The sequence below is a fragment of the Aythya fuligula genome, chromosome Z, assembly GCF_009819795.1.
Source record: "Aythya fuligula isolate bAytFul2 chromosome Z, bAytFul2.pri, whole genome shotgun sequence".
Lineage (NCBI taxonomy): Eukaryota > Metazoa > Chordata > Aves > Anseriformes > Anatidae > Aythya > Aythya fuligula.
Window position 1 is genome coordinate 66,915,618 of NC_045593.1, and position 23,701 is coordinate 66,939,318.

Here is a 23,701-nt window from a genome sequence, read left to right on the forward strand (position 1 = left end):
AGCCCTTCACAGATTCCTGTAATCCTTTGGGAAGCTATAAATGCCCATGTCAACAGCATCCTAGTAGAAGTCTACAGTGATGGACATTTTTGTCTCCAAACCTAAGGAGAATCTGCACTTTGCATGGTTACAAACTCTGATGTTTTCATCATCATATTCTGCTTATGCATGGACAACAACCCTGGTCTACGCGGCTCCAGTAACCAAGTTAATGAATTTGTTAAATTTGTTAATTTGTTAAATTAGCACTTGACAGTAGTGATACCCATTAAGTTACACAGGATTACAGTAATCAAGTTGTAGTGTATTATATGATTATTGTATATGCATGATAACTTTTTTTTGTGTGTTTATGTATCATTTAAGGAGTAGCAGTTCACTGAAAAGCTGTAAGTATATATTAACCTCTCAGATGTTTCTGAATATATTATTTATGTAATGGGCAGTTTAGTAAATGGTGATCACAAACCTCTGAAAAAGTTAGATAAGCACAATGAAGAGCTTTGTGGCATACACACACTTCGTAGGCCTTTTCTGTTGTGATCATTTAAGGCTTTTTCTACTGAGCCTAGATAGCTCTGTCACAAGGCAAACCTCAGGCCAATTTCTAATCTGTTTTAATGGCTGGCTGAAATAAGAATGAGACAGAGTAATAGCAAGAAGACAACGACATTAATAGAGAATAGAAAGGCCACACAAGTAATGAAGTGCTCAGCACTGTTCTGATAAGCTCATCTGCTTCTCAAAGCCTATGGTATGCTACACAAGTCATCATAGTAAGAGGTGACAAAGTTTATCATTTCTCCCTACAGGAGTCCAACTATAGCAGTAACGAGGACTGATATTTGTGCTAAAGCTTTTATAGTTGCTTGGAAAGTTAACATCATCACCAGAGAAAATTAACTTGTTCTTGCAGTCACATATTAACCAATTTCTGGCAATGTATTTTCTACATCTGAAACCCAAAATGACTTTAATTCTATAAAGTATACTTTGCAAAATATTCAGTCTGGAAGAAGTTATGCATTTAATGTATTCTTGCAGCATGGAATAATTGAATATATGAAATGAAACTATGGATTTCTAACTGTTAAAACAAAATTCAAACTTTTCCTTAAGAACCCTCTGTACTATAGAGAAAATACCATCTCTATATAGATGGTTACACAGCTGTTTTGAAGAGAAACTATAGGAAATATGATTTTAACACTATTTCATACAACAAATAATAAGGTTATTTTTCAGATGCTAATTACCTCTTTAAAAACATAATATATCTACTATTTTAAGACATAAGAAAGGATGGGAATTCTCAAATGCTAACTCAGTTTGTCAAATTCTTTTGTTGCAACTGCAAATACAAGAAATGTGGCTGAGAAGTTTAATACAAGGAAGCATTCGAACTGCTATGCTTTTTCTGTGAAAAGAAATGGAGTGATAGTTTTTCATTAAACTAGTTCTGAACATAGGTCAGAATTTTACAAGACTATCAAGACCTATATATTTTTTTTTTGTTCCTGTTCTTTTATTTTGCGACTAAAAAACCCTAATAACAGAGATCATATTTAATATTACAAGGTATTTTCTTCCAAAGCTGATTGTGTGCTAAAGTTAACGTAAGCAAGGGACAGCAAGGGAAGTCACATAACAACTTGGCCAGCTATGTACATATTGTTATGACCTTTTAAAACAAGTCTGAAACCTGTAGATTAACAACCACATTCAGACGGAAGTGCGATAGAACTGATGGAGACAGGGAGAGACGTATGCTGAACATGTAAGACTATAGGATCACAGTGTTATCTAACTAGAACTCTTAGCGTTAAGAATTTTTGGCTTTTGATCTCCATTTGAGAGTGAAAACACGTCACAAAAATATACAAGTAAATTTATAAAAATAATCAAGTTATACACAACAAAGTAGGACACTATTTCAAATCTAAATTAAGTGCTAGAGTCACTTCTCCGTGTTCAAGGCTGAATGCCAGAATTAAAATAGACAAGGGCACAAAAATAGGTAAGGGAACAAAAATGTATATGATTTAAACCTGATTCCTCTGCTTACTAGAGTTCTACTTATTCAATCATTCTCTACTTGCTCTAGACAAACATGCATTAAAAACAAATAATAGGATTATGGAATCTGAGAATCACATATGTTGAAAGAGACCTCTGGAGGCCACTGGTTCAACCCCATGTTCAAAACAAGACAGGCTTAGGTCAAGCTAGTCAGGGCCTTGTTTATTCAAGCACTGAATAATTCCCAAGATTCCACAGCTCTATTAGCCACCTTTTCCAGTGACCGATTGTCCCTACAAATTGATATTTATTTTCAATTTCAGCTTCTTTATTCTTCCAGCAACAGTTTTACCAATCCTGCAATCAGACAGCCAGCAGTCATTTCTAAGACAAATACAAAGTAGACAGGCCTTTAGAAGCATTCAGGATATCTTGCTATGTAAAGACAGTTATCTCAATTTCAAAAAAGTAGTAGCAACATTAAAATACCTCAATATACAGTTATCAATACCTATGAAACTTAGAACTGCCAATAAAAGAAGCCAGTTTTGGTTTCCAGTTATGCAATCCTGATAAGGCAAGCATATTAAACAAAATGTCAGCTGGAAATATTTATTAAATGCCAAAGAGAAAACTGATCTGATCTACAATGAGAATGAGAAGTTTGATTAAACAACACTACTCTGTAAATATTTTTCTAAATGTCTAGTAAAATCTGTATGTAAACATCTATTTGCCTCAAATGCAAGTTTGTAAGACATTTTTATATGTAACATATGATAGTAATAAAAACAATACCTAAGTTATAGATAGTATAAGTTACAATATATATATGTGTATATATATTCAGATATGAGTCAAAACCCATCTAGAGAAGGAGCTGAACAGCCTGCTGTAGCTGACCCTAGTCTGAATAGGGCCATTGGACTAGATGATCTCCAGAGCTCCCTTCCAACCTCAGTGGTTCTGTGACAAAGTTTACCACAGAGTTAGACATGTACACGGGAAGGCTACTCTTCAGCCTAAAAACCATCTTTCTTAGAAATAAATTATGATTTTCTTGTATCTGCTCTCCTCCTATACCTTCTTCAGAATTCTGTTTCTTCAGACTTGAACCATTCAGGCAGCTTTTTAGTTCTCTGCCATCTATCCCAAGAAGATGACCCATAAGTGATGGTCCCCCTTTTTTCAGCTCTGGTGAGGGTGCACGTCAAGTACTGCGTTCAGTGTTGGGCCCCTCACTACAAGGACATCACGGCCCTGACATGTATCCAGAGAAGGGCTGCGAAGCTGGTGAAGGGTCTGGAACACAAGTCTTATGAGGAGTGGCTGAGGGAACTGGGGTTGTTTAGTCTGGAGGAGACTCAGAGGAGACCTTATTTCTCTCTACAACTACCTAAAAGGTGGTTGTGGGAGCTGGGGATCGGCCTCTTGCAGATTACTAGCGATAGGACAAGTGGGAATGGCCTTAAGTTGCACCAGGGGAGGTTCAGGTTGGAAACTGGGAGACATTTCGTCTCAGAAAGAGTGGTCAGGCATTGGAAAAGGTTGCCTAGGGAGGTGATGAAGTCACCATCCCTGTGGGGGTGTTTAAGGAAAGGCTGGGTGTGATACTTAGGGACATGGTTTAGTGGGTGATATTGGTGGTAGGGTGATGGTTGGACCAGATGAGCTTGGAGGTCTTTTCTGACCTTAATTATTCTATGATTCTATGAAGTTACCATGGTTTAAGTAGATTAATATTTATAAAAAAGATAAATATGATAGTTGATATGTATGATCATTGCTCTTGGTTTTACAGAAGTCCAACTACCTTAAAGTAGAAATCTGTACCAAAAATATTACAAAACTCATTCTGAATAATTTATTATCCGAATTTAAAACTTGAAGGTTGTTTGCTTTCCTAAAGGGTTCTCAGACTATCAAAATTAAACAGCAACAAGGCACTATTCTTTGTAACATTTAGATGAACACTTAGAAATCCACATGCATAATAATGCTTATATTCATGAAGCAAAACAAGCAGCTCTCTAACAAAGATATGAAACACTTCTGATCATTTCAAACCATGGTCAAAATAACTGTTTAAAATTGGTATCAACAGAAGTATAGTAAGATTACTACAACACTGTCAATTTCATGTTTTTTGTTTGTTTTGTTTTGTTTTTTTAAAGGCCCAATTCAACTGCTGTTATCATTACAAAACATCGCTTTAAATTTTGATGTCATGGCTTGCAAACAGAAGTTTTTCTCTCTTTCTACATATGCAAAAAATCACACATAGCAAACTGCATGTAGAGGCCTAGTACTAAATCTAGTATCTTGCCTGAAGATTTGGTAGGACTATGAGTATTGAAGGCAGTTAGAGATTTGGAAAACCCCACGCATTCCATGGAGAACACTACTACCTGATGTGGGCTAGGCATTGAGAAGTGCCTACCTGCCAAAGAGAGAAAACATACTGTATTTGTAAAATGGGAATATATTCCTGTTAGGACAGAACTGGAAAGCTTTAAAATGAACATTAAAAACTAGGTCATAATAGTACAGAAAATTTTCTATATAAAATGAATTTAACCCCTAATATTACAGCAGTTGTACTACTTAAAAACTATTTCAATGCCATTCATTTCTGCTTCCTATTCTCTTCTACAGAATATCCGTGTTAATAATTTTAGTTCTTTGTTCTTCATTGCAGATCTAAAACCATATTGTGTTATTATTGAACACAAGCTGTTTAAATAAATTACTCTTAAGATTTCAGCAGTCAAATAATTTTTAACGTCAAAAAAAACACACACAAATATAACAAATAAAAATACTAACCAGCTTTTGTCGTTAATTGCAGCTGTCCTCTACTGGGTGTACGAGCTCCTCCTCCAAAGATAGCAGACCACATTTTGTTGTTAAGTGGATGAGCCATAATTCGATACAATTCATTGCTGGAATGTGTTGCTAGGCCATGGATGAACAGACTCAGATAGACTGCAGTTAGAATTTCACAAAGTAAAACCGTGAGCCCTGGCTGAGCTTCCTCACCAGCAGAATTCAGGAGACGTACTAGAGCTGTTATTCCTGTCAGAATGACAAAAAAAAAGAAAAAAGAAAAACTGTGTGCATGTGTACACACTGGGGGGAGAATTCACCCTTGACTATTTTGATATTTCTTGATCATTATTTTGAATGACAACTTACATCATTTACTACCTTTTAGTGTTGAAAATTCTAAGTTTGAGGATATCAAAAACTCCAGGAGACAGGGGTGACATGCTTATATTTTTAACAGTTTGTCATAGCTTTTCAGCTTCATATTTTGGACTTACAGTTGATGATATACTTAGCAACTTTTCAACAAAAAGAGAAAAAACAGAAAAAATAATTTGAATTTTGTTTAAATATAACACTGCCAGCTCTAATATGCATGAATCTTCCTTTCCCTGTATCTCAATTTCTCTTGAAACTATTTCTCCTTATTTCTTTCAGAAAACGTCTTTATTTTCTATATTTAATCCAGTGCCTCACAATGTATTCAATATACACTACTAAATTCTTACACTTAAAATAAAAATATTAATCTTCCAACTGACTTTCCTATGGTGCTTATTTCACCAGTTATGAACCTAACTCCACTGTGTTGAAAATGCTGTATTCCCACTTAACAGTGGTAAAGCCATACAAAAATCATGGTTGTCAACTTAAACTACCCATTATCTTATAAGTGTTTTGCTGTGATTTTATACCCCTACAAACAGTTGTAGAGTTTCAGATATGGCATCATCTGTCTCACTTTGTGAACATAAGTGAAAACACAAAAAGCTATAGACAAAGTTACAGCTCATATGTTACTCTTCCAATTGCACACACTGATCTCTCTCCAAAATCTCTAGATACAGTGACAGAAAGGCCGAGAGGCTGAAGTAACGTAGCATCAAACACTAACACTAGATGAGGCTCTCCAGAAGAGTTCTTTAATGTGAAATTAAATCCCATATTATGAAAACATATTTCTTTGTTTTGCTTACATTGAAGTTACTGCTGTAAACCGAAGCCCAAATCTTTTATGTAGCTTAGACTCTCTAATGGGACTGGTACAGTTTCATCTTATAATGGGCTAACTGTTACCATAAGTCGTATGCAGGCTTTACAGATCTTTGTATAATATATATTATTTATCATAAACTTATCACTTTCAATTTCAGTTTTAGGTTAGCTGAACAGCTGCACCTAAGCTACAATCATTCTGAGCTGGAGCACAAGCTAATAATCGCCTTTGAAGTCATTTTCAAGAGTAAAAAGTAGTGAGATTGACCTGCTGCCAGCAGGGGGAGCAACTACAGCACAGGACAGTAATTCACCAGACTTCAAGTTTAGTGGCCCTCTACTAGAGCACCAGCTAACAGTTTTTAGTAAGAAAGATGCATTAAACAACTCAACTTATGGAATAAACACAATTACTAGCTTACAGATTTTCAAAACTGAAGATAATCTTTAATTGTAAGAACTTATTTTTACCATTATTTTGTTAGAAAGTCTGGAGCATGGCTACATGCTCCTAAGAGTGGATTTACACAATCAAGTTTTCATTAAGAATGAAACAAAACAACTCAAGATACCTGGCCACTGAGAAGGCGATGTATTTGGAGTCACTGTATCTTCTAAGCTTGTTGTTCTTAGAGAGTGGCGCTGAGTTAATAGCACTGTCTGATACACTGTTCCAGTGAACTGATTTGCTTGGAATGAACTGTAAAACATATATGCAATGTCATATTTATTAAAACAAAACAAAAAAAAACCCTCAACCCACACAGGTTTAAAACTATTCAAGTCATAACCCTTGCTATATGTAGGCAGATGTGAGTACTGCTCTGTGCATTGTATACACAGTACAGTGTAACTGCATCTTTACTGTTCTCTAAAAAGTGCTTCTCAAAGACCTTTTACCTGTAGCTGTGGCCATCACAAAGGCATTGGTAGATGCAAGCAGAGAGTGATGCTGCTAAGGTATGCATTACGTATATCTGGAAGACACAGATTTATAGAATGTATTACACATAACATGAACAGTGGTTAGCATCATGGCATTTAATGCATACAGATATATAACAGTGGCACTTAATATGGAAGCTACAAGTACTGATGGCAAAAATTCATTAACAAAGCCACATTCTCTTCAGAATTAATTTCAAGTTAGGTTGATTCACTTTTCAGTAAAACTGATACAATCCAACAATCCATAATCAAAGGTCAGCTCTAGCTGCGCTGTCTTCTATTAAGAAACACCACCATCTTAAACCACTACGTAACAGTTCTGAGTTATACCTAAGACAGCATGTTAATATGTTGGTTCACAATTACTAATGCTGTGCTTCATAATGAAGACTGCATCTTAGCTTTTCACAAACTCTCGTACAGGTCTCCGACACACACAATGTACTCAGTATCACAATGACCATCATTATTTTTGTCGTAGCTGATAGATATTTTATGTATCACAAAACACAATTTTATATAGAGCTAGAGCATCTGGTGACCTAATGGTTCGGTTAAAATTTATTATAAAAACTTATTTGTCTGTTCCCTCTGAAATTAAGATGAGGAACTTACGATGAGGAACTGAGAAATCAATCTCATCAGCGTCCTCCATACAACCCTAGCAAAATTTAACACATGTAAAACTGCAGGAAAGATTTAACCTAAAGGGTTAGGTCTAGCTTCCAGTCCCAGCATTAATACAGAAGAAATCTTAGGGAAACTTAACTTAAAAATAAAATAGTTATATTATACTGTATGAACATATGAGATGTTTGACAAAAGCATTTGAGATTTTTGCACCTGGCAGAAAATCAATTCTTACACTTCAAAATTTAATTTAACTTAGGTGTAGGACTGAAGATACGGAGTTTACCATTAATATAACAGAAATTATGACTGTATTCTCAGAAAGCTAATTGTGACATTGCTAATTGTGATGTTGGTGGTATAGTACAACATCTTTTCCATAACGGATGTCTTCTTGGACAAACATCCAGTCCTGAAAGAGGTCAGTCTACTAATTCAGTGACGTTATTTTTAGCCTAAGATCAATATTACAGCAGAACATATTTACATTCCGTGGTTTTGTTACTTACCTGGAAGACATATCAGGAAGTTTTCATGCTGTCAGAAAAACATTAATGACTTAAACCAACTGGACAACGACAACAAGAAATCCAAAGTACTGCCAAAAATACACACCTTGTTGTTCTGAGTATCTGGATGAGGTGGTGAATCAAGGTTTATTATGGCATGTAAAATATCATGAGTTAAGTTACCAAGATGTAACAATGGATTAGCCACCACTGTTTTGACACTAGCTGTGCAAGCAAATAGGAGAGGTATGGAGCTTTGCTCTGGCAGAGGTGTGGATGGTATCTGTACAGACTGCTCCTAAAAACAAGCAAGAAATACGCGTGAACACACACAAAATGATAGTAGAGCCTCCTAAAGTGAACAAAACTTTTAAGAAGGGAAGGAAGTTCTAAAGTAACAAAAAGAAATCCATAATCTACAGAAAGCAAAGCATTACATTTATAATAAAACAAGTATATGCTATTAAAAAAATCAGGCCCATCCTCTTTCGTATCTTTATTGATCTGGATGAGTGAATTCGAGGGCACACTCATTAAGCCTTCAGATGACACCAACTTGGATGGAAGTGTTAATCTGCCGGCGGGTAGGAAGACCCTGCAGAGGGACCTGGACAGGGTGGGTCAATGGGCAGAGGCCAATTGGATGAGGTTCAACGTGGCTGTGTGCCGGGGCCTGACAATGCTGTGCTACGCTACAGGCCTGGGGTAGAGAGGCTGGAAAGCTGTGCAGAAGAAAAGTGGGTGCTGGTTGATGCTTGCCTGAACATGAGCCAGCAGGGTGCCTAGGTGGCCAAGAAGGCCAATGGCATCCTGGCTTGTGTCAGGTGCAGGAAGGTGACCTGTACTCTGCTCTGGTGAGGCTGCACTTGGAGTATGGTATTCATGTTTGGGTCCCTCACTGGAAGGGCATCGAGGCCCTGGAGCATGTCCAGAGAAGGGCTACAAAGCTGGTGAAGGACCTGGAGCACAAGTCCTATGAGGAGCAGCTGAGGGCACTGGGGTTGTTCAGTTTGGAGAAGAGGAGGCTCAGGGGAGACCTTATTGCTCTCTACAGCTACCTGAAAAGAAGCTGGGGGGACCTGGGGGTGAGCCTCTTCTCACAGATGATAGGACTAGAGGGAATGGCCTCAAGTTGTGCCAGGGGAGGTTCAGGTTGGAAATGAGGTGACATTTCTTCTCAGAAAGAGCAGTCAGGCATTGGAACAGGTTGTCCAGGTAGGTGATAGTATCACCATCCCTGAGGGTGTTTAAGGAAAGGTTGGACGTGGTGCTTAGGGACATGGTTTAGTGGGTGACATTGGTGGTAGGGGGACTGTTGGACCAAATGATCTTGGAGGTCTTTCCCAACCTTAATGATTCCATGAATTTATATTAAAAAAATTCAACAGGAATATGAAACATTCAAAAAATCTACAACTCTGAAGCAGAGAAAACATAAATTGATTTCCACCACATACCTGCTGAGATTCCTGCAGTAGCAAGATTAATTCCATTCTAACAGATGCCAAACCTCCACCATGAGAACCATGAAGTATGCAGTAACTAAGGAACATTCGTAAGAGAGACTGGTATTTCAGAAGCCATTGACGTCTTTTCTGAAAGTTTTCTTTCTGTAGCATGGCTTTTTGCTGGTCAGCTAAGTCTTCAGTATTTTCATGTAATGCAACTTCCTCTGTCATCACATTAATTCCTGACTGTATCTCTTCTACTTCAGCACTATAATCACAGGTCTTTTGAAGAGCTACCACTTCTCTTTCAAGCCACTGATAAAGCTGATACCTCAATTTCCCACCATCTACCTCATAACCAGTGGACAGTGTTCGAAGCTCTACAGTAAGAATTTTCAAGCATGCTCTAAACTTCAGCTGAGCTGAAATTATATCTTCTGATGGGCTCAGAATATCTTTTTCATCAATTGCACTAAAAGATTCTGTGTAGCTAGAGCTTGTTTCATACGACTTTTCACTTCTCTTCATAGGTTTTAGCTCTTTCATCACCAGGGAGGAATCTTCACTCTCATCACCTTCATCACTGTCTGACTGTAGTTTCAAATCTTCATCTTGGAATACTATGCTTGGTTGGCTCCAGTCAAATGAAAGAGTTGAACTTGAGTGTTTTCCCGAAGAACAATCTGAAGATGACCCTAGACCATTCAATACAGGCTGTGACCAATCAACACTGGAAGCCTGATCTTTTGTTTCCAGCTCTTTAACTGGAGAAGATGGTGAGAAATCTTTACTGGTATCCATTAAGCTAGGGGATCTACAGAATGGCTTTGACCTCTTGACAACTTTGGGCATCTTTGATAACACTTCTAAGGCCAACATAGGACAACCGGCTTTTAAATGAGCATATGCCGTGGTGAAGAAAAGTCGTCTTTCACCTAGGTTGATTTTGTCAGCTAATCCATTTTCCACTGTCAGGCAAATGTGTGTAGGAAAAGCATCAGAAGAGCCGAAATGACGTCTCAACAGGAGAGGATGTGTTCTTAAGTAGTTGTAGAAGTTAAACACTGCAGGGTTACAACTTGATGAGCCATCTCCGTCATCTAAAAAGATATTGCATCATGAGGAAAATCTACAATTCCACATGGAATAATACATCTGAAAATTTCTCAATTCATCAGAAGGCTATTAGGTCTTAATATTCATTCTATTGTTGCCTTCATTCTAACCCTTTTTTCACCTTCATCAAATGGGAAGTGGGGAGGACATTGTCAAACCTAATCACTAAAAAGAGAAGCTGGAATGAGAGCGTTTAAGAAGTTTAATTTTAAAAAAATGCCATTTCTTTTATTTGAAGCAAGGCCTGTTCTACTGCAGTCAAAGGATTCCACATTCTTCTTGGTAGTACAAGTTTCTGAAGTGTCCACCACTAACTGGCATTAAGACGTTCCATCCTACTAAAGCTTTTTACTTGGTGGAAAAAAAAGGCCCTTTAATAAGTTTTTGGTTAGTATTTTTGACTAATTCCTAACAAAATGCAACTTTGAATAAAACTGGGGAGTCCGTAATGCTTACACATACTGATATCAGTATTGCATACAATAAGTGAATTATACAGCTGTGCAACTTGCACATATTTAAATTTCATGTTCAAAAGCACAATAAGCATATACAAAAAACTTCCCAACTTATGCTTACACTTTGTGAAGTGTAACTTTTATGTTCAGAAAATCACTGAAAAGCTAGGAGCATCAACACAGGGCAATTCACAACTTTCAAAGAGCCAAGGTTAGCTGAGAGTTTACTGCTTCTGCTATCAGGAGCTATGACACTAAAAACTACAGATAACAGGTATAGGTACATAAATGTACCTATTAAATAATTTGCCTATTAAATAATTTTTTTTTGCCTATTAAATAATTAAAAAATGCAAAATGCCACAAATAAGACTCTAAATCGATTAAAGAAGAATTAGTAACCTTTGAAAATGATTAAACGCACAAGTATGTGAACAAGATGGCAACAACTGAACGCTTTATTATTCATTTGCTTAAAATCACCTTCAGGTATTAAAGGCCTACTGAAATCAGTTTTTAAGTTGAATTACACAGCTCTGGTGATTGAGTCTTTCATTTATCCCCGTAACATTTCTCTCAGTAGACAAGACAGAAGCTAGCTATCATAACTGCTAGGGACTTGAAACATTTAAATTATTTGAGAATACCAACTTTAGGAAATAATCTATCTGCTTAATAGAAGCAGTCTATAAAGCTAGCAATTGAACAGTGAGAAAATCCACTTTAAGAGACTTACATTATACATCTCATACAGTACTCCAGGACCCATGTGGATTTCCTTGTATCATAAATATCAAACTGCTATAGAAAGGATTGTTTTATCAGTGTGGTCAATCAATCTTACTACGGACTAAAAGCTATACAGCACCATGTATTCACAGCTCTGCTATATAAGTAACTATGTGATCCGTGATCAGGAATTTTTTCGTAGTTTGTGACAGAGTTCCTACTTTAATTTGTCTCTTCCTCTTGAAGATGCTACTGGAAAAACAGTGAAAATGCTGCACCACTGTAGGGTCATTCTTGTTTTCCTGATGTTCACATACTTAAAGGATACATTAAGAACCCATTCATGCAAAATAGGATATTAACAACACAGTCATCACATTTACTATAAATAGTAAACCTATTTAATGAGCAACTGTGCAGTACCTGATAACATTCAGACTATACCCTAATACTCTGTAAATGAATAGTTAAAACCAACCTAACAATCAAAATACTCATTCTTACCTCCTTCATCTTCAACAGAATGTTTAATCAAAGTGTCAAGAGCCTTGCTATAATCTTCCAAAATCCAGTAAGCCATACTACGCAGAAAAGGATCACTGTACATGTTTCCTGAGCTCTCCTTTCCAGGAAAGGCACTTCCCAAAATTCTCTTCTGTAGTATAGATTTATAAGTACTAGACACTTCAAACTCTGACTCATAAAGTCTTGATATTACTAGAGCCAACTGAATGTCATTCAATTTTTCAAGGCAGACCTAAATGAAAATAAATATAGTTACAAGATCAAACATTCTAATTTTTCTTCTGGTTAAAACAATCAGAAGGCAAGAAATGATAAGAATACATTCAGACTCAGATACAGGTATCAACTCCATTAGCAGAAAGCAGGCTTAATAGCTGCGGCCAACAATTATATAAAAGAGCTGATTTGTCATTTTTTCAGTTTAAGTCTGACATGTCACTAGATCTTTGAAATCAGCTGGCGTTGATGTCTCATTGTCAGTGTGTACGTGCCACATCTTGAAGTCGGATGTTTAGGTTCAGAAGATCTACAGAACATAACACCTCACTATCAAAAGAGATATTCCCTCACAGTTTTTCAAGTCTTATAAGCAGGACTTGGAAAGATTTTTGTTTTGTGAAAGGATTCTAGGAGCCAAATCACACCACTGTCAACGAGCCTTCATTTTCAGACCTGAAACCTCTCAACGGAAAACCTTTTCTTCATACATGACAGGACAGAGAAACCAAAAGCAAGTTAAAGGTAGACAGCCCTCCCAATATTATTACAGAGAAATCAGCCATGAACCTAGCATCACTAGCCTGAGAGCTAAAACAGAATCAAAATGTCTAGATCAAGATCAAGGATTTTCATGCCATTAATATGCATGGGGGTGAGAGAGGGAAAGAGCAAACAGACTGGAATCTTCAGGGGTCATACTAATTTAAATTGCAAATTTCTCACGCATTTCAGTCACACTCATTACATTGGTAAGTTAGGAAAATATATCAGTCTTAAACAAAAAAGTTCATTATTTTATTACCTCCACTGCATCTTTTAAGTGTCCTGCCAACAAGAAAAATGCTGCAGAATGTTCAAAACGCTGTTTGCCAAGCAAAGAGAAAGCATTTTTTAATGCTGCTTTACGCCACCTGTCCTCAGTGAAGTTGTTTCCAAAAAACTGTGTCATTTTAGTATCTTTTCGGGACCTGCATATTGAACATAATTGACAAAAATATATTACACTTATCAAACGTATTTTGTCTCCTGATTTCTTCTGATGTCAGTAGAATTTTACATAGATATTTTCAATAAGAAATGCAGAGGCTGGGAGCACTGGGAGCATAGGAGGCTTTGTTTTTATAAATTAACAAAAACATTACTAAGTATAAAACTAATAGTATTTTTAGTTAGCTTCATATAAACAAAGAAAAACTTAATTTTCCCCCAGGCAATATGCTCAAAGCAAGTCACATTGCAAACTACTTTTTAGAAAGGTTGCAAAGGTGAAAATTATTATGAAACTCCAGTTTGAAAGGCAGGCTTAATTCAGTCCTTTGAATTTATGGTAAAATTCGTAATTAAAGCCCCTTTTCTTAAGGATATCCATGTCATTCCAAACAGAACACAGGCAGTCCACAAGCAGTAAATCAGAATTAAGCAGTGAATGAAATTACAGGAGATTTGAGACTAAAACTTGAAAGCATTGACCTTTAGAAATGACTAAATTACCACATTAAATATAAAAAGCTTAGTAACTACCCATTCAAATTCAAAGTAAGTTATTAAATTGGATCTCAGTTTCCAATGCTAACATTTGTGTTTCTTTTTAATCACTATAATTCAACGTTTTTCCCCAAATTATACCACACTGTTAAGAAACTCCACTTAAGATCCTGGATACCTCCTACCTGTATAGTCCCCAGATCACAGCCTTCTTTTTCATCGCAAGGTAGAAAATGGCTGCATCAAGTGGATCATTGTTACGCTGAAACGCTGCTTTAGCTACCTGCAAAGACAATTCAACAAGGGTGAAAAAATACATACACAAGAATTTAAGAGAATCTTCAGTTGGGTTCCTCTTGCTTCTGATATCCCATGCCCCACAGAGTTTAGATGTTCTATTTAACAGACATCGATTGTAAGGTGATGGATCCTGAAATAAGAACATGTGAAGCTACTACTGCTTCAACACATTTTTATTGTTTCATCACAGAAACCTTTAGGTTGGAACAGACCTTCATGGTCATCAAGTCCAACCATCAACCTGACCTACTGCATTTCATCACTAAAGCATATTCCTTGGGGCTACATACACGTTTCCAGGGATGGGAACTCCACCACTTCCCTAAGCAGCCCGTTCCAATGCTTAACCACCTTCTCTGTACAGAAATTCTTCCTGATATCCAAACTAAGCCTCCTCTCGCACAACTTGACACTGCTTCCTTGTGTCCTATCACTTGTCACCTGAGAAAAAGAGACCAAAACCCTCCTCACTTCAACCACATTTCAGGTAGTCGTAGAGACTGATGAGTTCTTCCACCTCAGTCTCTTCTTCTCCATACTAAACCACCATCCAGACCACTGATAAAAATTTTAAATAAAACTGGGCCTAAGACTGAGCCCTGGGATATGCCACTGGTGACCAGACACCAACTGGACTGAACGTCCTTCACTAGGGCCCTTAGAGTCCAGCCATGCAGACAGTTCTTCACCTAGTGAAATGTGCACCTGTCCAAGCTATGAGCAGCAAGTTTATCCAGGAGAATACTGATGGAAAGAGTGTCAAATGTTTTACTAAAATCTAGGCAGACAACATCCACAGCCTTTCCCTCATCTGCTATGTCATCCTGTCATAGAAAGAGATCAGGTTAGTAAGGTAGGACCCGCCTTTCATAAGCCCATGTTGGCTCTATCTGATCACTCGCTTGTTCCATGCATGCTGGATGATGACATTCAAAGTGATCTGCTCCACAACCTTCCACTGCACCAAGATCAGAATACCAGGCCTGCTGTTCTCTGTATCCTCCTTTCCTGTCCTTCTTGTAGATTGGTGTCATATTAGCTGACCTGGTCAACTGGGACCTCCCTGGACCTCTGGAACTGCTGGTAAATTACTGCAGGTGGCCTGGCGAGCATTTTTCCCCAACTCCTTCAGAACCTTTGGATGAATCACTTCCACTCTCAAACTTGTGAATGTTCAAATGATGTAGGTGGTCACTTAGAGTTTCCCTCTGGATTATAGGACCTTCATCTCACTATGATCTTCAAACACAGGGGGCTGAGTTCCCTAGCCTTAATAATAAAGGCAGAAGCAAAGGAGGCATTTTGCCTCTTGAAGTACTCATAAAGTATCTCAGCCTTTTCCACATCTTTTGTCTGTTTCCCCCTCATACCCAATAAAGGATGGAGATTCTCCATGTTGTTCCTTTTCTGTTAACGTATTTATAAATTCATTTTTGTTGTCTTTTACCCCACTAGCCAACCTGAGTTCCAGTTAGATTTGGCCCTTCTCATTTTCTCCCTACAGAATTTCACAACAGCTCTACAGTCCCCCCAAGTTGCCTGCCCGTTTTTCCAGAGCTCCGTTTCTTCCTGAGTTCCTGAAGAGGCAATCTATTTAGCCACATGGGTTTTCTCTCCTGCTGGCTCAACCTTCAGCACATTGGGACTGCCTTTTCCTTCATCTTTAAGAATTCATTCCTGAAGAATGTCCAGCATTCCTGGATTCTTGTTTTTGACAAACAAGATGTTTGTCAAACAAGGCCTTTCAAAACTGCCTCCCAAGGGATTCTGTCAACCACGTCTCTACATAGGCCAAAGTCTGCCGTCTGGAAATTCAAGGTAGCAGTTCTGCTAACTGTCTTTTAATTTCACCAATGGTTAAAAACTATCATTTCATTACCACTATGCCCTCATAAAATGGGTTGGGTTGGAAGGGACCTTAAAGATCATCTAGTTCCAACCTCTCCCCACTCTGCCATGGGCAGGGACATCTTTTGCTATATTAAGTTAGCCCGAAGCCCCATCCATCCTGCCCTTGAACACTGCCAGGGATGGGGCATCCACAACTTCTCTGGGCAACCCGGTCCAGTACCTCACCACCCTCAGAATAAAGAATTTTTTCCTTATATCTGATCTAAACCTACCCTTTTTTTTTTAAATATTCTTACCCCTTGTTCTATCACTACAATCCCCAATGAGGAATCCTTCCCCACCTTTCCTGTAGTCTGCCTTTAAGTACTGGACGGCTGCTATAAGGTCTGCCTGCAGAGCCTTCTCTTCTTCAGACTAAACCACCCCGAATCTCCCAGCCTAACTTCACAGAAGAAGTGGTGCTACAGCCCTTTGAGGCACCTTTCTTAGGTGGCTCACTCACAACCTGTGTCAGGAAACGATCTTCCACATACTCCAGGCATCTCCCAGACTGTTTCCTCTTCACTGTACTTTATTTCCACTTGGCATCTGGGAAGCCCAAGTCCCCCGTGAGAACAAGGGCTAGTGATTGTGACCCTTTTGGTTGCTTATAGAGTATTTTTATCTATTTCTTCATCCTGGTTCAGTGGTCCATACAGATTCAAAACATACCTGCCTTCTTGGCCTTTCCCTTACTCTTACCCATACATATTCAACCATCACCCAGCTCCATGCAGACAAAGCAATCCCAAAGATACACAGCTATCTCACCTCCTCTCTTTCCTTGCCCATCCCTCCTGAAAAGCATGTAATCATCTATCACAGCACTCAGGGATGCAATCTGTCCCACCATGTCTCACTTAGGCCAATTATATCTTAGCTCTGTGACTTAACTATACCATTAAGCCAATGGTCTTCCAGTTCTAGAAGCTTTTTGGCAGATCAAATGGGAATGCCTACACCTGAAATCAGTTCCTGAAATCAAAATAAAATTAACTTATTAGTTGCTTTGGTAATCAAAGGATAGATGGAGACTTGAACAGGCTGGGACAGGTCACAACAAGAGAAAGTTTTACAGAAAATTATTTTTGGAGTTGAAAAGGAAAAAGGGATAAGTGGAAGTAAGAATAGTCCAAGACCTATGTAAGATAACCTTAAATGCAGGCCCAGGAAACTTCATTTTTCTTTAAATGAAAAGCAGGTAATTTTCACAAAGTGATGATTAATTGCTGAAGACTGAACAGTAGAAGTAGAGACATGCATTTTACCACTTTGTGTTTTGCAGTCAAATTATCTTGTGCATGTCAGTTTCTAGCTCAACACACTTGGCTCTTCCAAGAGCTTAAAGCAACTGAGGTTAGGCTTATTGCTGCATCTGTGACAATTCAAATATATATTTTTAAGAAATAAGGAAAAGCAATAGAAGGCCATGGAAGTAAATCAGCTTGCAAGACAGATGACAGATGTACCATAACTTAATTGGCCTGACCTCTAATAGGTTTCTACTGAGAATCTTTCCCCATAAGTTGTTTCCTTACCTAGGAAAGGCCCTTGCTATACAAAAAACTAGCTCAACATGTATATTGAGCATCCACCATAAGCACTGTATGCTACACCTTCAAAATGTAGATTTTAAAAGCCAAAAACGTACTTCACACTGAATTTGAGACCTAAATTAACGAAAAAACACATTAAATACAGAATTGCACATTCATACAATAAACCATATTCATAACTAGTACAGCATGAAGCATTCTGTAATCCTGAACACAATCAAAATTTCAAACTATATAAACAGAAAGTACTAGAGAGCAGATATTTGAAAAGAAGTTTTGCAATTTTGTTTCAGAAGACTCTGTTTACCTTTTCTATGCATTTCCGCAGGCTATGGATATTTCGAACCCACCATCCTATACCCATAGCTCTGAGTTCTGACCATGTTGGATCTCCTTTCTGCATAGCAGGGAGCATGCTCAGTAGTTCTTCTTCTGCTACTGAATGAAATGCCCAGGCAAAATGACTAGTAGATAAGCCTAGATAATCAACCATTAAAAAAAAAAAAAGATTCAGTAATAAAGAATCAATAATATCCATTCAAGGAGGTAAGGGTTAAGAGGAGATAAAAAGGCTAAATTGTTCATTTTGGACTGGTAAGTGCATTAACGATGAAACAGCAGAAATTCTTTAATATTTAGTATGTAAATATTCTTAAAAGTTTATACAGATGAAAGCGATTTTTTAACTTGTAAACTGCTTAGATAGTTTGCAAAGAACAGTTATTGACTGAAGCTCAAATTATAATGGGTGGCTTTAAGATTAGCCATGACAGGAAGTGGAACATATTGATTAAACTTTTCAAAGTTTTCATTATTTTGATTTGGATTGAAAGAAAGTGAAGATTACAGCAGCAGAAAACAGGTTTGAGAACAGAGGTACAAAAGAACTCTGAAAGACAAAAGCCATGGCATAAGGAAAACAGCAATTACTAATGAGCATAAAAGCTAGTTATGGATTACTGCAACACCAGGAATGACCACAGGTGGCTGCTTTGCAGAGAAACAACTGCACCTCTACAGGCACTTCTCATGAATTTTTGAGCTCAGTAGAAGCAATGCATCTCAGCTAAAAGGGTACTAGGAGAGACCTAACTCAGCAGTAATGTACTGTGGCAGTCCTAGTAAGATCCAATCTCATACACAGCGGAAGAATAACAAGCCATGACATTGAAAATGTAATTATCTGTTATGAAGACTAATAAGAGGGTGAAGAAATAATCAAAATCACCCTTTCAAATCTGGATAAGTCCTAATCAAACATGATTTTGTAGTAACTGGTTGGAACTAGTCAAAACTACAACAAAGAAAGCTTTATTTGAAATAGTTAATTGGATAATTACACTAGGTATATGAAAAAGCTTCAGTGATTTAATCAATTTTTTTTTTCAAAACAAAAAAAAAACAACACCTGAGACAGTAAGTACTCTGTATTTTCTGCTTTATTTCTGCAGAAGGTTATTGGAACGACATGGTACTAGAAGTACAGAAGAGCCTGTTCTCTTGGGGAAACAGAAGAAAATTAAAACTACAAAATTGTAATAGTTAGAGAAAAACACTTCAGTTTTAACACCTGCGACTAGAGTAAAGCAGACATCTTCCAGTCTGGCATGCATTTGGATTGAACAATAGTGGTGTTGTTCATTTGTTTTTAAGAAAAACAAAATTACCTTGATTCTGGACAGACATGTCAATAACATAGAATGATGTGTACAGCTACTTCATTTAGTAACATTCACCCCCTCTAAGAAAACAAGTCAGTTACCTTGGTGAAGCAGTTGAGCTCGATGTACAGGAGGAAGTGAAGTTGTCAGAAACGTGTGAAGCCGAACAGCCAATAAAAATTTTAAACCACACTCATCAAGAGTTTCTCCACCTACAATTAAATGTTTTGGTATGCACTTCAGAGAAACTGTTAAAAATAGCCATTGGGTCTCTTAACAGAAGAAATATCTTAGTTCTACAACTATTGATGCCTTAAATTCATAAATATATTATTAGCATAATCCATAACACGTCCCTTAATACATGAGGAAAATCTCAAAAAAAAGTTTCAATATAAAAAAAGAATCTCAATATAAAAAGTTGTGAATTTACTTGTTCAACTGAGTGCAAGAAATGGCAAAAGTGTTTCTACCAAATTAAATAAAAAAACAAACAACTAGAAATGTATTTCTCCATTTCTCTACAAAATGGAGCAAACATTGGCTGTTAACAATGTTGTCTCTTCAAAAGTGAATCAGACTGATTCACTTTTGAACAGATGTAGGCAGACTGATGAAGTATCACTGCCATTAACAGCAAGCAATACCAAATTTCATTTTATGAAGTCAGAAACTGGAGTTAAACAGTAAACATTGCGATGGTACAGTAAATCATAGACACTATACTATGACAAGCTTTAATAATAATACTTCAAAGTAACAGAGAAATGTTACAAAAAGGGTTACGAAACAATAATATATAGAATTTGGAATAGATAGCTTACCCTGATTTCTGTCTCTGCTTTCTCCAATGTCAGTACTGGTGGTAGCAATTGTATCTGCCAAGGCCATCAATGACATTTGCTCCATCCTAGTCAGACCTGGCAAACTTGAATGAAGCAAGTGACGAGAAAGAACTTGAGCATGCTCTGGTCCAAAGTAAGTTGGGCTATATTGAGAAAGATCAATGACTTTTGGTTTTGCACTGTCGTCATCTGTATCAAAAGTTACAAGTTCATCTGTGCTTGTAACAGAATTTTGAAAGAGATCTTCATAATTGTCATTGGGCATATCTTTTTTACGTTGGCTATTTTGATGATTTGACTTCTCTGAACAAGAATGAGATGAATCATCATCTGCAGCAAGCAGAGCATACAAGGGCAATGGTGGAACAGAGTCTATTTCAATATAGTCTGTAGTCTCAGTTTTGCTGAATGTTTTGGGGTCTCGTGCGGTACTTCCACTAGCACTGATGGTCAGAGATCTGAGTCTTCTATCATGATTAGGTTCAGATTCATTTATAGCTACAACTTCTCCAGCAATGCACTTCACCAGATGGGACAGTATGGCTTTTGCTCTACGTACTTTACCAAGATCCATGAGTTCTAACAGTTGATGTGGATGGTACTGAGGTAAAGTGGGAGATAATGTATGAGCTGCTTCAAAAAGACCAGAGTCTTCCATTTCAGCAGAGAGATCAAAGGCAGATCTTTTCCCACTAAGTTTTTGTGCAAGGCTGGTCATAGATCTGGTCAAAGTTCGCTTTGGTGGAGGCAGAACTGAGCCAGCTGACTGGCTTTGTTTCATTGAGCTAGTTATACACGGCATACTTCCACTGTAGGAATCTGTACTAATTAGCTCCCGCTTGGCAGGAGGCTGCCACTGAGAATAGACATGCATTTCACAATCCATTCCAACTACAAGAATACCATCACGTACCCATGACAAGGAGACTGGAAAAGGAGGTGACCCCTCTACAGAGGAAACCAAGTCAACAGAACGCAGTAGAACAAACCTAGAAAGAGCTGTGGCCTTTGTAGTAGTACTGCCACTATGGGAGATTGCTATACTCTCCTTACCATTTTGTTCTTGCATTTTCCCAGACAGCTGGCCAAACAAAAAAAGTTTTGATCCAATTCCTACTGTCAGAATATGTGAACCATCCTCCCTAGACATCCAATCTAAGTGTACCAAGTGCTTAGTGCTGGGCATCACATTCCCACCATGAGAGAAAGAAACCTCTTGTCTGTTATATGCCATTAAATTACTATCAATACTAATAGCAGGGTCTAACATTGTGCCTATCTCATCTAAATGAAGAGTCTGCTCTAGAACCCAGGAAGAACCTCCTGTAGATTCACATTCAAAAATGCTAACATGCATTATAAAGTCGTGATGAAGGTGACTATTTTTAGGTGATACCTGCTTGTATGCTACAGCTAATCGGTTTGTGTGTGCACAACTAACTTCAGTTGGCCTTCCTGGAACAGTAATAGCACTACTACTAAGAAGTCCATCTTCAATCAATAATGGCCATTCTTCCCAAATATACGTAGCATCACTCTGTACATTAGATTCTGTCATGGACGAAGCCGATGAATCAGTGGTCACCCTGCATCTCCAGAATCGAACTTTTCCATCTGAGCATGAAGTAGCCAGCAGATAAGGTGCACGACAAACAGGATATATGGAAGAGGAACTCAGATGTCCTAAAAATTAAGTATTTTTTATTAGTGCAAATAATAAAAAGTAAGCCAAAAGTAAAGACCTTTTTGTCCCATTATCATTTTATTATTCTAAAACAGACGAAAATATTAGGACTTCCTCATAAAAAGGATTGTTCCCAGAGCTTTACAAGATTAAAAAAATCCTGTGAGATTATTTTACTATTAGTCTCCATTTCATTCTCTAGAAAGGAGTTACACTGCATGATTTAAATCTGAATTTAATATCACATACAATGCCAGTTTTGCATTGTATGGGAAATACATTGTCTGATATACTTCTATCATCTCACACACAAACACTTCTCTTTCAGAAATCTAAAAATCTTTCCAAGATATTTTTGAGAGGCTTCTGATAGAAACCTTAAATTTAAGTGTACATCCCACCAAAATTAATGATTTTAAAACTATTTGTTTTTCTACAATTCCTTTTATTTTCAGAACCTGGGTTTAAATAAATGTTATGTCTTTCATAAAAAAAAAAAAAAAAAAAAAAAAAAAAACAAAAAAAAAAAAACAAACAACTTTATTTTGGTATTAGTTTCAAGATCCAGATTAAAAAGTCAGGGGAGCAGGTTTTAGCAAACAATTTAGATCTATCTACAGGTATTTTAATTCAAACAACAAATACCAAAATATTCATTTCTATTTTAAGCCAAAGTCAGAAATGCAAGGATTCCACACTTTATTCTGAAAATAATAAGAATTTAAAAAAAAAAAAAAAAATCACAAACCTGCTGAGGGCTTAACACTTATTATCTCCACTCCTTCTGGCAAATTCAACTCTTGACTATATACCATTTTCGAAGAGAGAGTAAGCCAGCTGGTGCTCTGAAGGTTTGCTCTACAGGCTTGATACTTTTGATTGAAAGGTGACTGGACCTTCTCTGGATCTGGTGAAGAATGCAGTTCTTCTGTTTGTTTTGTTACTTCAGGTGTATCTGAGGCTACCTTTTCACCTAAAAATGTATACACTGTTAGTTAAAAAAAAATAATCAGTAATTTCTTTTAACTAGAGTCTAGTACCAGTGTCACTCATTATAAGTTCCAAAAAGATAGATAAAATGTTAAGAATTGTACTTTCATTGAAAAGTGTTCCCAAATTCAGATGTAAAGAGAAATTGTAGCACACCTCAAATTAAACAATCCATAAATCTAGAAGTGCTTAGAGCTTCTTACACAGGAAACTCTTACTCTTAAAACAATCAAACTACAACTAGAAGCAGCAAAACTGCAAAAGAAAGAGGTAGGTATGTGGGCTTCCATGGAAATTAATGTTTCATGAGGCACAGAGTATCTGCTGCAAGAGGAAATTAAATGCAGACTTCCATGTCTTACCTCATAAATTGAGGGAAAGTATTTTTTTCAGAAAAGTTTTGTCAAAATTCACTTAAAATGTATGATCTCAAAGATTATGTCACATGAATACTTCATTATTTTTTAAAAAAATAATAAAACCCAACAGCGTAAGTATGAATTTGAAACATACATTGGTTTAAAAAAAGAACTTTCCCAGTAGTGGCCTCACCATATAAGTAGATTAGAAAATTTGTATCTTTTGTTATCTCAACAGTTTAGTAACTGCAATACTATTTAAAGTAACTGAAAATTCTTCCTGTGAAGG

The 23,701-nt window shown here is 37.2% G+C and overlaps 1 protein-coding gene across 4 annotated transcripts in view; it reads right to left on the reverse strand.

The window, feature by feature from the left end:
• Positions 1 to 23,701, reverse strand: part of DMXL1 (Dmx like 1) — a 91,474-nt gene that overhangs the window by 27,069 nt on the left and 40,704 nt on the right. For 3 of the 4 annotated variants that reach the window (XM_032206676.1, XM_032206675.1, XM_032206678.1), the window contains exons 17-29: positions 22,812 to 23,036; positions 20,359 to 22,062; positions 19,636 to 19,746; positions 18,181 to 18,350; positions 14,313 to 14,410; positions 13,445 to 13,610; positions 12,403 to 12,655; positions 9,605 to 10,695; positions 8,254 to 8,445; positions 6,961 to 7,037; positions 6,633 to 6,760; positions 4,846 to 5,094; positions 4,346 to 4,459 (exon numbers count right to left, since the gene is read on the reverse strand). In XM_032206676.1, coding sequence (XP_032062567.1) covers positions 4,346 to 4,459; positions 4,846 to 5,094; positions 6,633 to 6,760; positions 6,961 to 7,037; positions 8,254 to 8,445; positions 9,605 to 10,695; positions 12,403 to 12,655; positions 13,445 to 13,610; positions 14,313 to 14,410; positions 18,181 to 18,350; positions 19,636 to 19,746; positions 20,359 to 22,062; positions 22,812 to 23,036 — 4,578 coding nt within the window. The remainder of the gene's footprint in view (positions 1 to 4,345; positions 4,460 to 4,845; positions 5,095 to 6,632; positions 6,761 to 6,960; positions 7,038 to 8,253; positions 8,446 to 9,604; positions 10,696 to 12,402; positions 12,656 to 13,444; positions 13,611 to 14,312; positions 14,411 to 18,180; positions 18,351 to 19,635; positions 19,747 to 20,358; positions 22,063 to 22,811; positions 23,037 to 23,701) is intronic. The other variant, XM_032206677.1, reaches the window with a different exon arrangement.